This window comes from Cynocephalus volans, chromosome 15, assembly GCF_027409185.1.
Source record: "Cynocephalus volans isolate mCynVol1 chromosome 15, mCynVol1.pri, whole genome shotgun sequence".
Lineage (NCBI taxonomy): Eukaryota > Metazoa > Chordata > Mammalia > Dermoptera > Cynocephalidae > Cynocephalus > Cynocephalus volans.
In genome coordinates this window covers 85,957,886-85,976,675 of record NC_084474.1, presented here as the reverse complement: position 1 = coordinate 85,976,675, position 18,790 = coordinate 85,957,886, and the positions used below count along the sequence as shown (strand labels likewise).

At 45.0% G+C, this 18,790-nt stretch overlaps 1 protein-coding gene across 1 annotated transcript in view; it reads right to left on the bottom strand.

The window, feature by feature from the left end:
• The window catches only part of TG (thyroglobulin), a 241,191-nt gene extending 230,615 nt beyond the window's left edge, over nt 1-10,576 (bottom strand). The window contains exons 1-5 of the mRNA XM_063079279.1: nt 10,510-10,576; nt 9,402-9,510; nt 7,883-7,980; nt 6,483-6,686; nt 5,953-6,112 (exon numbers count right to left, since the gene is read on the bottom strand). Coding sequence (XP_062935349.1) covers nt 5,953-6,112; nt 6,483-6,686; nt 7,883-7,980; nt 9,402-9,510; nt 10,510-10,576 — 638 coding nt within the window. The remainder of the gene's footprint in view (nt 1-5,952; nt 6,113-6,482; nt 6,687-7,882; nt 7,981-9,401; nt 9,511-10,509) is intronic.
• Nucleotides 10,577-18,790: the final 8,214 nt, after the last annotated feature.

Sequence of the window (18,790 nt, the reverse complement as noted above, 5' to 3'; positions counted from 1 at the left end):
CCATACAGTCCCTTCCATGTTCCTGTTACGATGCCCCTTGACTACATATGAAGTCCCATCCTTCCCTCTGGACAATCCGGATAAGGCATTTGAGATGAGACTCTTGCTAAGAAGTTTGAGTGAGCTTAGTCATTAAGGATAAGGATTAGTAAAGAAGCCAAGCACCTGAATTTTAGCTCTTATCCCTAAGGCCTTGGTAATGGATCAGCGCTGTTTGAAGACTCTTAAGACCTTTACCTATAACCTGCTTAGCATTTCCATGATTAGTGGTTGGGCAAGGACAATGTGAAAGATGGGGGCTGAGTACGGAGAACTACTGAAGCTTACTCACCGTCACAGCATGGCTTTTTAAAAGTCACCAGCCAAGTAGGTGCAGTGAGCAGTGGCCTGCTTCAAGGGCAAAAGGACCTACTTCAAATAAGCAAACACTACAGCCAAGTTCAAGTGCAAATCCTCACCAGCACATTAAGAACTCACAACAGGTTAGCCAGTGAGCTGCCCACAAGTTTCCAGCCTTCCTGTGGCCCCGTGGAAGTAAGTCAACTGCCTATGCTACTTCTTCATTCAAATTTCCCAAAGAAATCTCTCAGATTTAATATTCCAAAATCAAATTTGCAGCTTTTCCTTTCCAAACTCATCCTCAACCATCCATCTAGAAACCAGACCTTGGAGCCATCCTGGACTCTTCCTTTCCCTCTTCCTTTGCCAAGTTCTGTGGATTTCAGCTGGTCAATATTTCTCCCATCCACCCCATCTTTCAGTCACCCTCTCCATCCCCTACTCTAGTCCAAGTCAACATCATCTCTAACCCAGACTGGTTCAGCAGCCTCCAAACTCAAGAGTCACTTCCCAGCACCCACTTTGCTCTTCGCACACCCCAGTCCATTCTTTTCCAAGTCCATGTCCAATTGTGATCACGAGGGCCCTACCATCTCCCCAGGCTTCAAATGCTTGACACAATACTGGGGACACACTTAACGCTAGAAAAATGACTCTTTGCTTACTGAAGTTCAGATGCAACTGGCCATCCTGTATTTCATCTTGCAACCTTGGTGCTGAACCTTCCACTTTGCCCAGTGGGAGTCATCGGGTCTGGGGCTGCCAGGTCCAGTCAAGAAAATCCTTGACTACTGCTGGGTTTCTGGAGACCAACCCCCTAACTTTTCCCATGACCTTACTAAACCAAAATTTGCTCCGAGACATGCTCGCTTACAAAAAAGAAAAGGATCTCGTTTCAGGAGTAAATGTTTTTGTTTGTTTATTTTAAACAATGGATGCTCAGTTCTGTACTTTTGCATTTAACTCGACTGCCCTCTTGTGGAAATAGCTGTGAATTGGGCCTCACCATCCACGTGGCAGCCACAAAGTCCTCTGATGTGTTCATCTGCTCAGTAAGCATAGACTGTAGACCTACTGTGTGCAAGGCTCTGTGCTATGGACTGTAGGGGAACAAAGATGAGTCACAGGAGTGTAGAATAGTTAAGGGGGCCAAACAGCTCTAGCACCCACTAATTATGCTTCTTAGAGTGAGTTCCTTAAACTCTGTGTCTCAGATTCCTCACATACTAGAGACTATAATTATGAAATTATTTCTATAAGTATTCAAATAAGTAAAAGGATGTAAAATTTCCTGTATATCATAAACACTCAGCTGAACTTGAACTGAGGACACACTGGTTTGCCTCTGTGAGCATTCAGTAAATCAGGTTGAGACTGACATGTGCTCACAGGCAGGGCATTCTCTAGGCCTGGGGAAGGAGAAGCCTAACCTACATTGGTCAAAACTGGATGATGTGTGAGAACTCCCTAGCAATGTATAATAAATGACAATTTGTGAGTTCACAGTGGTTTCACAGATGAGGTCCCTCAGATCCTCACTGGGACCGAATGAGCAGGGCAGGGTCCTCCACTTTACAGAGGGGAACGTTGAGGCTCTGAGAGGTCAGTGACCAGGCCACCATCTGAGAACACCAGAGGCAGCCTGTGGGTCACAAAGGCAAATGCTACCTGCCAGGCAGGTAGCACAAATGGACGGAGCAGGCGGGAGTATGGCCACAGAGCACAGAGGGACCCAGAGCACAGAAGGGTGAGCCCTCCATCCAAAAAGGGCAGCTTGAGCCCAGTTTCTCGATGCCATAGGCAAATGCACACAGCGCCCACCCTTGTTCTTTAAAGTCAGGAATTCAGAATTTTGAGTGTTAAGTTGAACATATGTAATTACTGGTGCTCAACTATTTTTTTTTTAACCTACAAAAACGGACATTTCATAAGGTATAACCTAATGAAAGTTTCCAGTTTTTAAAATATTACGCAGTTCAGACAAAGCCTGTCTATGGGACAGTTCCTGTACACAGGCTGCTAGTCTGCAACTGCTGGCACAGCCCATGAGAATTTCCTCTCCCACACAAGGAAGGAAACTGGAAAGTTTGGAAGCCAGCCACATAAAGGCTCAAGTTCTCCAAGAGAATTCATATCAGTATTCCCAGACTAGTGTACTTATGTCTTTTTACTCAGAATGGTTCAATTACATCTGAAGTCTCTGTGGGCCCTTTATAATAACTAAGTAGCTGTCTTGAATAACCAGAAGCTACCTAGCTATTTGAGCCAAGATCTATAATGCATCTCCCTTTTTATATTTGTTATTTAAATCTTTAAAGTTATTTATAAGTGCATACATACACACAATTTACAAAAATGTGTAAATATCATCATATCTGTGCCTTATATAGTGCTGTTCTTTCTCCTTTTCCACTGCTCTCCATTTTGCCCTCTCCTCCTTCTCCAGAGCAGCCCTGATCCTCCAAGTGGCCAGTGATGACCACCTAGCATGTGCTCATTCATATTACCCTCTGTGCTCACTTAGTCCTCTGCAGATACCAGCATAATCACATAATCCATATACATACATAAAGAATATTTTTGCTAAATATCTAAAAACTAAAAACTAAATCATATCTGTGTATACTTTGTATCTTGTATCATATTATCATGATCCTCTGTGGAATCCTCTCCAAGTCCACTCTTCTAGCTCTACTACATTCTTTTTAATGGCTGCATAAATATTTATGGTGGATACACATTTACCTGGCTATCCACCCTTTGGCAGTCAGTGACTTCGTGCCCCAGTGTTTTGCTACAATGAGAAAATGATGCACTAGATACCCTAGTACATATGTCTTCACATTCTGCTGTTTTCCATTCCATGGACAGGCTGGGTCAGAGGGTACCTATGAAGGTTAATTCTAGGTGTCAACTAGGTTAGATGAAGGAATTCTGAAAAACCTGGTAAACCTCTCTTTTTTGGTGTGTCCATGATGGTGTTTCCAGCAGAGATTAGTATGAGAGTCTGAGTGGACTGGGTGGGAAAGACCCAACCTCAATGTGGGTGGGAACCATCCAATCCACTGGGGGTCCGGAGAGAACAAAAAACAGAAGAAGGTGAAACTTTCTCTACCTGCTGGAGCTGGGATACACTCTTCTCTCCTGTCCGTGGACATCAGAGCTAGAGACTCTTCAGCTTTTGGGTTCCAGGACATCATCAGCTTCCCTGGTTTTGAGGCCTTGAGACTTGGACTGAGCCACACTATGGCATCCAGTTTATAGACGGCCTATTGTGGGACTTTTTTTCACAATCATGTGAGCTAATTCCCCTAATAAATCCTCCTCATATATTTACAACATTTCCTGTTGATTCTAACTCTCTGGAGAACCTTGACTAATACAGATTTTGGTACTAGGAGTGGGGTGTCGCTATATATATATAACTGAAAATGTGGAAGCAGTTTTGGAACTGGGTAATAGGCAAAGGTTGGAGGAGTTTGGAGGACTTAGAAGACAAAAAGATGAGAGAAAGTTTGGAACATTTTGAGTTAAATGGTTAAATGGTTGTGACCAGAATGTTGATAGAAATGTGGACAGTAATGGCCATGCTGATGATGAGGTCTCAGAAGGAAATGAGGAACTTATCAGGAATTGGACAAAATATTACTCTTGCTTCACCACAGCAAGAAACTTGGCTGCATTGTGTTATGCCCTTGGACTTTGTAGAAGGTGGGACTTAAGAGTTATGAACCAGAATGTTTGGCAGAAGAAATTTCCACACAGCAAAGCATTAAGGAACCTGCATGGTTTCTTCTAACAGACTATGCTGAGTTATGGCAGAAAAGGCATGGTGTAAAGCCAGAATTTAAAAGGAAAGCAGAGCATAAAGATTTGGAAAATTTGCAGCCTGTCCATGTTGTAGAGAAACAGAAAACAGGAATGCAAGGGTGAAGCAGATAAACTGGTTGCTAAAGACATTAGCTTGGTGCTAAGGCAGCCAGATGCTAATACCCAAGACAATGGTAGAAAGGCCCTGAAAGCATTTGAGAAATCTGGAAGGGCACCCCTTCCATCACAGACCCAGAGGCCTAGAAAGATGGAGTGGTCCTAAAAGACAGACCTGGGGCACATCTGCCCTCAGGAACCTGCTCCTTGCATCCCAGGTGCTCCAGCTGCAGCCCTGCCTCAAGCTGCCCTAAGTGAGGTTCATGCAGAAGATCTGGAGAGCACAAGCCTGAAACCTCGGTGGCATCCACATTGTGTTAAATCTGCTGGCCGGTAGGAAGTGAGAGCAATGGAGGCATGGCAGCCTCCACCCAGATTCCAGAGGATGTACAGAAAAGCCTGGGGGACCAGGCAGAGAACTGCCTCAGGGGCAGAGCCACTGCAGAGGCCATCTACTACAGCAAGCCAAGCAGAAAAGTGAGGTTAGAACCCCCACAGAGAGCCCCCACCAGAGAAATGTCTAGTAGAGCCAAGGCAGCGGGGCTGCGACCAGAACCCCAGAACTGTAAGACCACTGGCAATGTGCAATGCAGGCCTAGAAAAGCTGCAGGCAGTGGGCTGCACCTGGCAGAGCTGTGGGAGAAAGGCTGCCTGAGGCTTTGGGGGCTCAGATGCCCCACTGTGCCCAGGATGCAGGACTTGGAATCAAAGAAGATTATTTTGGAGCTTTAAGACTTAATGTCTGCCCTGCTGGGTTTCAGACTTGTCTGGGACCTGTTTGTCCTTTCTTCTGGCCTATTCCTCCCTTTTGGAATGGGAATGTGTACCCAATGTCTGTTCCACCATTGTGTCTTGGTAGTAGGTAAATTTACTTTTGATTTTTCCATTTTCACAGCTGGAAGGAGTTTTGGTCTCAGATGAGACTTTGGACTTTGGACTTTAAGTTGGTGCTGGAACAAGCTAAGACTTTGGGGACTATTGGAATGGAATGATTGTATTTTGTATGTGAGAGGGACATGAGTTTTGGGGGGCCAGGGGTGGAATGATGGAGTTTGGATGTGTTGTCCCCACTAAAACTCATATGGAAATCTGTTCTCCAATGTGATAGTGTTGGGAACTGTTTGAGTCATGGGAGCAGATCCCTCATGAATGGATTAATGCTCTCCCTGGGGGAAAGGAGTCTGAGTGAGATCTTGCTCTATTAGTTCCCATGAGAGCTGGTTGTTTATAGGATCCTGGCACCTCCTCTCTCTCTCTTGCTTCCTCTCACCATGTGATCTGCATGTACCCACCGGCTGCCTGCCACTTTCTGCCATGAGTAGTAGCAGCCTGAGGCCCATGCCAGATGCAGCTGTCCCAGAATCATAAGCCAAATGAACCTCTGTTCTTTATATATTACCCACTCTCAGGTATTTCTGTTATAGCAACACAAAATGGACTAATACAGAAAATTGGTCCTTTTTTTTTTTCTTTCTCTCTGGAGAACCTTGACTAATACAGTAACTATATTTTAAATTTAATAGCCATAGCACATCAGATGCCTAGCAGTGGCATAGGAGAGTAAGGCGTCTCTTCATTCATCACTGGGCTGCATGACTTGTTGAAGCCCCCGGCTCCCAATGTGAGCATGAGCTTTGGCAGGGGATGGCCCGTGATCGGTACAGCCCAGAGGCCGGCCCCACTTACCTGTTGTAACTGTGGATCAGATCAAAAATCATCATGTCTGTGGTGTTGACAAATTTGCACTGGACAGGCATAAACTCTCCATCTGTGGAACACTGGGGTGGCGACTTGTCTCCCACCCCATGGAGAAGACGACGGTTTCTTATCTCACAGCTCCTGGGACCTAAACATTTTTATATAAAAAAAATGTTATGTATGAGTTATGTCATACATTTTATGTATGAGTAGGTGCATATGTTTCTGCAGTCAAGATGAAGAGATTTACACTACACACATGACACTTAGAGACCCAAGCAGTGACTATGCTCTGCAGCAGGAGACTCAGACATTCATTGTAACCCTGCTTATGCTCCTAGGGACCAGCTGGGGAATACCAATTGTCTACCACACAGAAGGATTAGAAGTAATAAAACCTTTCTTCCTAGTGTTGAGGGCCAGGTTCTTTGCCCTACTGTCAGGGGCCATGCACGTTTTGGTTGACCGTGAGGAAGGCTGCATGTCCCTCCTGGGTGCTGGTGCTCAGGGAGACTTACATTGCAGTGGCTTCCCCAGCTGGCGGGTCCCATACACCTCCATCCCCTCCGCGTCCACACACCAGCACTGCACTCGCCGCAGGTCACACTGAACAGGTGCATAGTCCCCTGAATCCAGACACTGAGGGAGGTAGGAGGTGGCTGTGCTGTTAACGTAGCCGCTCAGCAATATCCGCTGCTTCTGCAGCTGACAAAATGACAGACCTACAGGTGCAGAGAGCAGTGTCAGAGGAGTGCCACAGGGAAAAGTTCCAGGGGGCTAAGCCCTGCAGAACCCAGGCTCCCTCCCTAGAAGGAAATGGCCTTAGGGGCAAATGATTGGATCAAGGACACTCATTGAGTTGGTGGTAGCCTCGGGACTAGTGGTCAGACTGTTCCAGCATTCTGTAGACTTGAGTCAGAGAAGGGCACCTTTTGCTAGTGCCACATCAATCGACTTGAAGTCCTGGCACTGCCGAGGGGTGATGGCAGCAGAGGCCTGATGTAACAGAGCTCGTCTGAATCCAGATTTCTCCACTCCACGTGCTTGCTGCATAACCTTGGGGAAGCTGCTTCACTACTCTGTGCCTCACTTTCTTTATCCACAGAGTTGAAATATAGCTGCCTTCAGGGGGCACGAGGGCTTTTGACATTAACAGTCACTGCTGCCTGTTGAGCTCCTCCTGTGTGTCTGGTGTTTTATGTCCTCACAACATCACTCTGGGGCAGATCCTGTATTCATGCTACAGATGAGGAACTGTAGCTCCAGTGAGGGTGTGTCATTTGCCAAGTTCAAGTGGTCAGAGAGCGTGAGGAGCCGGCCTGAACCCCACGCCAGCCACACTGGCTGCATACAGCCAGTGCCCCAAACAGCCCTCATCCTTTAAAGGACAGCTTTGGTTCCAGGCTCAATTTCACTACCTTAAGGTGACTGACTTAAATGGATCTTCATCTTAGGGTTAAGACATGCTTTAAATGGGGACTGTGTTTCTTTGACTATTCACCATAAAACCTATCTTAACTGGACAGCTTTCACCTAAGTCTCAAATTGTAGAAACACCTCACACCACAGGCGAGAAAACACTTCCTCTTCTCATGGCTGCTTTCTGGTTTCCAAGGACTTTGAGGTCCATTTGCCAGTGTTTTCTCAGCACTAGGCACAGAGCCTGGCTTGTGAGAGACACTGTCACTACTTGCTGCACAAATGACTTGATGGTCTTGTTTGATTTTCGCAGGGGTGCAGTAGGAAGCAGTGCTTGCCCGGCATGCAGGGACTGCTCTTATTCGGAGAGGAGGAGCCAGCAGCCCAGAGGGAGACTCCCCTGGCCACCCACCCAAACCCAGGGCTCACTCCCGGGTATGGGCGTGGGTTATCCTAGCAAGGCCCTCTTGTCCCAGCAGGAACCCCTTTTTGCACTTACAAGCCACAGGCCGCCCAGGCTGCCTGCTGCCCAACACTTCCCTGCCGTCAGCACCCACGCACCAGCAGGAGCGGCCATCATTCTGGCACTGGACAGTCCTGATGAGGAGAGTCACACCAATGACACTGTTATGGTTCCCGAAGCCTCACACCAGCTCTAAGCCAGGTTACCTTTCTTCTTCCTTCCCATTCTTCCAAGTTTTAGCTCATTTAAATTAGGAGAGAGTGGAGTGGAAAGGGGAGGGTGACTTGGGAAAGAACAGGCACTGCTTTTCCTGCTTTGCTGACACCTGCATGGCACCTACCTTGGTCATCCATTCTCTACCCAACCAGTTGACAGCCCTGAAGCAGGTGGCTCCCCTGCAGTGCGAGGCTTCAGCCACATCCACCAAGGCTCTTGGTTACTGTGAGGCTGAAGAGGGTGAAGGCAGGGCCCTACTAATGTGGATGGGGGCCGGGGGGCCTCAGCAAGGTCAGGAACCAGCAGATTATATGGGAAAGCACATAGATAGGGTCAGGCCAGGTCCTGGATGGGTTCCCTAGGGGAAGTGATGGCTAAACAGAGCCCTGCAGGATGGTCAGGAGGTTTAGGAAGGTAAAAGATGCTCCAGGTAAAGAGAACGGCATATGCAAAGCCTCCTGAGGATGGTAAGCTTGAACTTCATGAGGCTAGAACAGAGACATGGGAAGAGGAACAGACATAAAACTGGCAAAAGTGAGACGTCTTCCTCATCTTCTTCCTCACCGCTCCAGAAGTCCCAGAGACCCAAGCAGGGATTGGACTGGCAGTGTCTCTTTGTACTCGTGGGAGTGTGTAAGAGTTTGGTTAGGTGCATCGAGAGTATATAAGGTAGTGGTAGGGAGGGATGTTTCCCAGAAAACAGTCATACAGAGTTTCCCTAATTCCACATGACTGGAATAGCAGGGGGAAATTTCAACTGCATGCACATTACAAAGGATTCTTGTCTATTGCAAAGGAGGGAGTTGTTTAGATTATTATAGCACTCTACACCCAGAAAGTCCCAGGACCAAAGTTTGTGTTGGGGCAGCTGGAAAAACCCCTTTTGGAGAGGAGCTCCTTAGAGAGACAGCTAGACAGAGCAGGGGTTAGAGGCAGCATGGGCCTGAAAGTCCAGCCAGCCTCAGCTTTCCTTCACCCCTGGCTTTTCCAGAAGATACCAGGAGGAGGGGAATGCGCCAAAGCATAGATCATCCTCCCCTATCCCCCAGCACATATCACTTATTAAAGTGATGACAGTAAAAGTGTTGGCAGGAAGAAAAGGAGTGTCAGTGGTCAGTAGTTGGGATGACGAAGCATGGTTGGGGCTCTCTGGAGCTCTCTCAATCACAAAATGCAGTGATAAGCCTGGGGAACCGAGAGCACCCTCCAAATGACATTGGCCACGTCATGTGCATAGAGCAGTTGAAGGGCGTAGTATGGGGGGAAGGGAGAGAAGGCATGAAATGCTCCTTGAGGCATCTTAGGACCCTGACAGTGCAATTGCTGAAATAAGCCTTACTGGAAGCTGCCATCTTCTGAGCACTGGGGAATGTAGTCTGCTCGCTCCAGAAAGGCCCTTTCCCTCTGCTGCTCACACAGACGAAGCGGCTGGGCGTCCACCTGGTATTCTTTGGAAAGGGAAGCAATTCATCAGAGGAGAGTGGGACTGGGTTCCAATAACAGAGATGGGCTCCCTTAAGCACAGATGCTTTTCTAGCAGCAGCATCATTAACTATTACAGTCTAACTTGCAATTTGGTTGCTATTCACACTTTTCCAAGTATGTCTTTAGTACATTTAATCCTCAACATTCCCCGAGAGGTGACAGGTAGTATCTCAATGTTACTGAATGGCACCAAGACTCAGGCAGCAAAAGCAACCCTCCCAAGTGTCACACAACAAGTGAGGGATTCCAAAGTAAACCCTGAGACTGCAAATTCCCCCAAGCCACCATTGAGTTAGGTCAAAACACCATAAGGAAGTTCTTGAATTTATCAGGCCACTCCCTGCAGAGAGCACTTTCCTGGCACACAGTAGGAATACAAATTAATTAATAACGTACATGTGTCTTAGTCTCCATGAGAATCCATGTAACATGCAGGATCTTACACAGAAATCACAACCACACCATGAAATAAGTGCTGTTGCTTACTTTTTTAATGAAGAAACTGAAGCTTGGCACTTTGCCCAAAGTCACACAGGTGAGTGGCTGAGCCAAGGATAGAACTTAGGTCTATTTCACTGCACTGGTAGATATATTTTTTCTACTATTTGCTGGCTACTTCTCAAATACCTCACATGGATGACATAGACTCTGGCACAGCTAAGGGGATAAACAACCAACTTCAATGCCAAAAATTTACTAAAAGGGTGGGGTGAGGGGAGCTAGAATTGAATTAGGAAGATCTGGTTGCCCATCTCTGCTCAACTATCACTAGCTCTGTGCTCTCAGGAGATTCAGTTCACCTTTCTGAACCTCTGTCTCTTCATTTGAAAAGAAAAGAGCAAACAACTGACCTCTGGGCAGTTGTTCGAAGGCCCTGAGGCAGAGCCTGGCTAACACAGGAGCTCTGTGCCTGAAAGCTCCCTCCCCACCCCCTGATCCATGGCCTTGACCTCAGAACTCACCAAAGATGTTGGCTGACACTGAGCAGACTAAGCCCAGCAGGCTGAAGACCCATAGAACCAGGGCCATTTTTGTGGCCCTTGCCAGAGATGAAGGGCTAGAAGTCACTGCCCTCCCTAGAGCCTCTGGCCAGGGAACCTTTATAGAACCCCACTGGTTCTCCCACCCACAGGAACTCAGCAAGGCAGCGGCCCACCCTGTTTTCTCTGCTGGTCACAAGGAGTCCCCTCCATCTGCGTATGCTCCTTCTGAGGACACTTGTGTGGCCAGTGGGGCACGAGAACCTTGTCTAGACTGTGCGGGAGCAGAACTGGGTGGGGTGGCTTCAAAATCCTTCTTACAGGTAAAGGTCAAAGCTCTGTAGCTTTGTGGATGACAGGCTCAGGCCCTCTGTGGGAAAAAAGCAATCCCTTCCTCTCTCTCTTTCTCTTCCTTCTCCCTCCTTCTTTCCTTCCTTCCTCCAATATTTTTATAGAGCCCAACAATAGCAGGCACTATTCTAGATAATGAGGATATGGCAGAGAACAAAACAGGCAAAATCCTGCCCTCCTTAAAATAGAATATAAGAGCTATAGCAAGGGAAGCAAACACACGCACATACGTTCATGTTCGTATTTCTATTCCTTTCCTCTTTTCCAGCTTCAGAATTTTCCAACCAAAAGAGAGCCGGGACTGCGTCTTCCACATAATGCCTGAATTTCAGTGTGTTCTCTCCTAGTAAACCCAGCTCCCTTCCTTCACTCTTGTTCCTGTGTGACCTGGGAAACTCACCTCATATCCCTGAGCCCCAGCCTTCTGCTCTAGAAAGCAGAGATAAAAGGAAAATAATAATGCATCCCTACTTGTTAGTGTAGCTGTAAGAGAAGAAATGAGACATGGAAAAGTATGTGCTCATTAAATGCTAGCAGTTAGTCTTACTGACTTCCTCATCTTGCAAATGGCATCACACTTGGCAATGACGAGGATGTGGAAGAACCACCCAGTGGGGTGAGGGGCTAGAGTCGGGGCAGGGGTTGGTGGGTGACCAGGGAAGGTCACTGAGCACCTGGCACCTGAGGAGGGGTGTAAAAATCTGGAGAAACGTCGTCCCAGGGGGAGGCCAGAGCAGGAGGACAGGCTGGGCAGTGGAGAAGGCTTTGCATCTGGGGGGAAATGAAGGGGCCCTTACAGTTGCAGTGCAGAGGACTGTACCATGTGCTAGGAACAAGGTTGCTGTGAATATTAAATGTGTCAAAATATGCACAGTGCTTACGCAGGATTTGGCACACAGTAAGTACCCGGCATTGGCTGCTGTGTCATTTTGCTCCTGCCACCATCACAAAGTTTCAGACTGAGTGGCCTAAACAGTTTATTTTTTCATAATTGTGGAGGCTGGAAGTCTGAGATCAAGGTGTTGGCAGGGTTGGTTTCTTTGGAAGCTTCTCTCCTTGGCTTTTAGACTGTCCTGTCTCTGTGTCTTTACATGGTCTTTCCTCTCTGTGTGTTTGTGTCCTAATTTCCTCTTCTAAGAAGAACACTAGCCCTATTGAGTTAGGACCCATCCTAATAGTCCCATTTTAACTTACATACTTCTTTAAAGATCCTATCTCCAAATACAGACCCTATCTCCTCAGTCATATTCTGACGTCCTGGGGATAGGACTCCAACATACAAATTTTGATGGGACAAGATTCAGGCCATGACAGCCACTGTCATCATTGTTATACTCACAAAGCAAATTAGAGAGAATAAAACTCGACAGTCACTTTAAGTATCAGGGTGTGGGATTAAAAACCGGTGAGGACTTTGCTCTGCACATCCTTCCTGGGGATCACCTGTGCCCGGGGCTCCCACATCTCTCTCTATCGCAGTGTCCACCCAGACTTCTCCATTGAGTTCAAGTCCACTCTGCCTGGACATTCCACAGATGTTTTGAATCCAGCATGTTCCAAACAGAACCCCTCAGCCCTTCTCCCAACACTGCACTGCACCTTTAACTGTCTCTGTGAGAGCAAACCCGAGCACCTTCCTAAACCTCTCCCCTCATGTTTCATCAGCCTCTAAATCCTACCAGGCAACTGCTCAGTCTTATTGCTTGGGTCGGACCCCTCCTCTACATCCTCATTCTTCCTGCCTCCTTCAGGTGCCCACAGCTCCGGACTAGCTGACCAGGCTTCTTCACCAGCTGCAGGAACAGTCCTATAAAATACGACCCTGACTGTGGGGATGGAGACTCACTCCACAGAGGCTCAGGAGGAGCGATGGGCGGGGAGATCAGTTCGCCCTGGACAATGAGGGGGATCACAATTAATAAGGAGACTTAGAGTTTAGGAAAAGATGACTTGGGGAGATGGGTTGGCATTTACTGGAAAAGGCAACACAAACGAGAAAAAGAACCCCCTGCCTGGCCCTCTGCTGCCCAGTCACACAGGCCAAGTTCACCCTATGCTTTGAAGAGCCAGGAGCAACCTTCTCACACAGACATAATAAGCATGCATCCTGCAGCCCCTTGCCATTTCTCCATTTCCAGGTGTTCTAAAGCAGACGAGTCACAGAAAAAGTCAAACGTGGTTAGAAGCTTGCCACAGACCCCGCTTACTATGCTTCCCATCGCCCCCAGTTGCAGCCAGTGTGCTGAGTCATTCATGCTGGCCTGGCCCTGGGGAAGCAACAGAGTAGAACTGATATCTCCATACCCATGCCAGGGTGTCTCTGCTCCACTGGGTTTGGTGCTTTAGGAGCTCTGGGCTCAGGGCCCATGGAGCAGCAAGCATATCGCTGACATGAAGAGTGCTATGCTGGAGAGGAGTAGCAGACCAGGGAGCTGCCTCCACTTCAGACCCCACCAGGGGAAGAGCAAGGCGTCAGGAGTCTGTGAGAGCGAGAGCACTCAGTGGGCCAGAACTGCATGGGGCTTCCTTCGGAATCCATGCAAAGAGTTTCCCTGCATACCTAGGAGGAGAAGTGCTTCTCTCTACCCAAGTAGCAGAGCGATGAGCTTAGAGAGAACCAAGTGGGGCATCACCTCCTCCACCAAGAAACCCTCTTCCTCATGATGCCTCAGCTATTTGTCCCTGCTTTTGCCTCCTCTCCAAAGAGCTCCAGGAACTTCCATGGTGACTTCACATAGCCATACTGTGGTCCAGATGCTGTGGTCCATTTTCACCCACCTGATCCTGGCTCAGGCCTTCATCACTGGCCCCCTACCTCGCCCAGTATCTTCAGCCCCAAATACAACTGCATAACCTTCTCCTTCATCTCCTTTGTTCTCTAATACTAGGGTGCTGTATATAATAAAAGCTGACTTAAGATTTGGGGGAAAATGGAGAGTCACTGGAATACAGAGGAGGCAATTGCTCCAAATGGAACATCAGGCACTACTGTGTCTGATATCCATCTATCATCATCACCTATGACAGGGAATTACTTCCCAGCCCTCTCTCCCCTAGTCCAGCCTGCCACTGTATTGCAGGATCCCATTCTACTGCTGTGAACAGCTGCTCCCCGTCTCATACATACGCTTTGACTCAGAGTCACATCCCTCCTCTTGGGTTACCTGGGCAATAATAAAAATTCTTGGTACTTGATTTCTACATCCATAAAGATAAAGTAGAAATACTTTTCCCTATCCCTACTACTAGGTATGGTTGAAGCCATAGACATTATATATAAAACAAACGTAAGAATATATTGAAAGGTGGATAGAAGCGACAGACTGGCTAGCAATCTCAGGACCAGAGGACCAATATGGTAGGAAGTTCCCTGGGTATTACTTTGGTTCATGTGTCTCATACTTGTTGGAGAAGCTGGCAGCTTAGAAATGCCAATAAGGACAATCAAAAAAAAGGCCTCAAGAAAAGCCTCTAAAGCCAAAGTTCTAGGAAAGGAAGACAGCCTGGCAGAACAGAGCACTTTTAGACAATAACCTCTCTACTACATTAAACATCAGAAAAACTGTGGTTGTAACACCAACCAAGCCAGAAAAGGCCAAGTAGAGAGCCTAGAAGTCCACCTTAGCCAAGCTGTAAGGAGGTTTGCCAAGCCCCCCTGACATTGTAGTATCAGTGGAGACCTCATGAGCAGCTTGAAATTCCACCCCCACCAAGTGGTAATAATATGTCACTCTTCCCTTGCTACTGGAGTGGTGTCACAAGAGACCTAGTGAAGAGTCAGGGCTTCCACCACTGCCCAGAAGTAACAAGGCCATCTCCCAGTGGTATCAGTGAAGGCCACATAGGGAGCAGTGACAACGAACCTTTAATCCTTCCAGTTAGGATGGCATCAACAGAGGCTGAGTGGAGAGCCTGAACTCCCATCACTGCACAGCAGTAATGAGAACATCACTTGCCAGCTGTCAATGGATTTGGAGCAAGAACGTATGCTTCTAACTCAATTTGGCAGTAATGAAGTGGTATCTCTCTTCCCCTACTGCCGTAATGTCAGGGGAGTTCTGTTAAAATAAAATATTTAAATGAAATTCAAAGTTTCTTAACTTAAAACACCCAAACCACCTGGGTATTGATCAAAAATCACTCATTTTAAAAAGAACCAGGAAAATCTCAACTTGAATGAGAAAAGACAATCAACAGACACCAACACTAGATGACACAGATTTTAGAATTATCTTAGCAGTCATTATAAAAATGTTTAAATGAGCAACTATGAACATATTTGCAACAACTGAAAAAATAATGTCTCAAATATAATGATATAAGTAGTTGAAAGTAAAGGATGGAAAGAGATGTACCATGCAAACATTAATAAAAAGAAAACAGGAGTGGCTGTTTTCTTTTTATTATAAGAAAATTTTATTTCTATTTATTAATCTGTTATATTTGATATAATATCAAATATAACAGATTTCAAAGCAAAGAAATCTTTGCAGGGACAGGGATGGACATTACATATGACATAAGAGTCAATCCTCTGAGAAGACATGGCAATCCTAATGTGTTTGCATCAAAGAACAGAGCCGCCAAATATGTAAGGCAAAAACTGATAGAACTGAAAGGAGAAATACACAAGTTCACAATTTTAGTTGGAGATGTCAACACCTCTCTCTCAACAACTTACAGAACAACTAGATAGAAAATCAGCAAGCAAACAGAAGAACCCAACAACACCATTAACCAGAAGGAGCTAATAGACATTTATAGAATACCCCACCCAATAAAAGCAAGAGACATATTCTTTTCAAGCATCCATGGAACATATACTAAGATAGAACATATCCTGGGCCATAAAGCAAACCTCAAAAAATTTAAAATAACTGAAATCATACAGTGTGTGTTATCTGACCACAATGGAATCAAACTAGAAATCAATAACAGAAAGACAGCAGGAAAAGCTCAAAACACTTGGAAACTAAATAACATACTTTAAAATATTCCATGGATCAATAACGAAGGCTCAATGAATATTTTAAAAATACTTTGAATTGAACAAATGTGTAAATAAAACATATGAAAATTTGTGAGACACAGCTAAAGAGGGTGGGGAAATTATAGCAAAAAATTTACATTCCAAAAAATGAAACAGACATCATTCTCCCAAACCCATTTTATGAGGCCAGAACCACACTGATATCAAAACCAGACAAAGATACAACAGAAAAAGAAAACTATAGGCCAATATCTCTGACAACATAGATGCAAAAAGTCCTCAATAAAATATTAGCAACTGGAATATAGCAACATATTAATAAAAAGTATACACCATGATCAAGTGGGATTCATCCCAGTGATGCAAGGATAGTTCAACATACATAAGTCAACAAATGTGATATACCACATCAACAATATCAAGAACAAATAGCATATGATTATCTCAATAAAGGCAGAAAAAACATGTGACAAAATTCAACATCCCCTCATGATAAAGACTCTCAGCAAACTAGGTATAAAAGGAAAGTATTTCACCACAATAAAAGCAATATATGACAAACCCACCACCAGTATCATTCTTAAGGGAAAAGCTTTCAGGGACAGGAAAAGACAAGGATGCCCACTCTCACCACTCCTATTTAACACAGTATTGGAAGTACTAGCTGGAGCAATCAGGCAAGAGAGAGAAATAAAGGGCATCCAGATTGACAAAGACAAAGTCAAACTGCACCTGTTTGCAGATGACATGATCCTATACACAGAAAAACCTAAAGACTCTACCAAAAAACTCTTAGAGCAGATAAACAATTTCAGTAAAGTTGCAGAAAAAGAAACACGCAAAAATCAGTAGCATTTTTATACTCCAATTACAAACTAGCAGAAAGGGAAATCAAGAAAGCAAGCCTGTTTACAATAGTCACCAAACAATAAAATACCTAGGAATAAACTTAACAGAGGAGGTGAAAGATCTCTACGATGAGAACTACAAATCACTGCTGAAAGAAATTAAAGAGGACACAGAAAGATGGAAAGATATGCCATGCTCTTGGATTAGAAGAATTAACATTGTGAAAATGTCCATACTGTCCAAAGCTATCTACAGGTTCAATGCAATCCCCATTAAAATACCAATGACATTCTTCACAGAAATAGAGAAAACAATCCTAACATTCTGATGTTAGGAACAACAAAAGACCCCAAATAGCCAAAACAGTCCTGAGCAAAAAAATAAATAAATAAATAAATAAAGCCAGAAGCCTAACCCTACCTGACTTCAAATTATACTACAAAGCTATAGTAACCAAAACAACATGGTACTGGCATAAAAATAGACACTCAGACCAATGGAACAGAACATAGAACCCCAAAATCAACCCACATACTTACAGCCAATCGATCTTTGACAAAGGCAACAAGAACATACATTGGGGAAAAAACTGCCTATTCAGTAAATAGTGCTGGGAAAACACTATTTTAGACATCCATATGCAGAAGAATGAAACTAGATCCATACCTCTCCCCATATACCAAAATCAACTCAAAATGGATTAGACATAAATATTAGACCTGAAACTATAATACTCCTAAAAGAAAACATAGAGGAAGCACTCAAGAGAAGGACTGGGCAAAGACTTATGACTAAGACCCCAAAAGCACAAGCAAGAAAAGAAAAAATAAACAAATGGGATTATATCAAACTAAAAAGCTTCAGCACAGCCAAAGAAACAATTAACAGAGTGAAAAGACAACCTACAGAATGGGAGAAAACACTTGCAAATGGTGCATATGTCAAGGCATTAATATCCAGAATATACAAGGAACTCTAACAACTGAGTAAAAAACCAAGTAACCTGATTAAGAAATGGGCAAAGGAGCTAAATAGGCATTTCTAAAAGGAAGATGGTCAACAGACATATGAAAAAATGCTCAACATCACTCAGCATCAGGGAAATGCAAATCAAAACCACATTGAGATATCACTTCATGCCAGTTAGACTGGCTATTATCAAAAAGACAGAATAACAAATGCTGGCAAGAATGCAGAGAAAGGGGGAACCCTCCTACACTGTTGGTGGGACTGTAAAATAGCACAGCCATTATGGAAAACACTATAGAGGTTCCTCAAACAACTACATACAGAACTGTCATACAATCCAGCAATCCCACTGTTGGGTATATACTCAAAGGAATGGAAATCATCATGTCAAAGGAATACCTGCACTCCCATGTTTATCATAGCTCTCTATTTGCAATACCCAAGAGTTGGAGTGAACCTAAATGTCCATCAATGGATGACTGGATAAAGAAAATGTGGTACACACACACACACACACACACACACACACTCTGAAATACTACTCTGCCATTAAAAAAATAAATTCTGCCATTCATAGCAACATGGATGAACTTGTAGAAATTAAGTTAGGCACAGAAAGAGAAATACCACGTCTTCACTCATAAGAGAGAGCTAGAAAAAATAAACAAATAAAAAAGAAAGAAATATACAACAATCACAATAATCCATTGAATTTTCAAAAGGAGAAAACAGAACTGAGGCCACCAGAGGTGGGAAAGTGGAAGGTGGGAGGTGGGAGGTGGGGGGTGGGAGGTGAGGGGTGGGAGGTGAGGGGTGGGAGGTGGGGGGTGGGTGGGCGGGATAGCAAGAAAATGATAAAGGGCCACAAAATATGATTACATTGTGTGATGTTGAATATACTAATTCTCCTGATTTAAGCATCATATATTGCACACAGGTATTGATATTCAAGGCTGTACCCCACAGATATGTACAATCAATTATATTTTAATTAAAAAAAAAAGAGAAAAAGTTACCAAACAGGCAACTATCAACATCTATGGAAGAGGGATGAAACAAGAGGCCAAGAGCATTTTGGGAAGAATCCCTTCTCATAGACTGAAA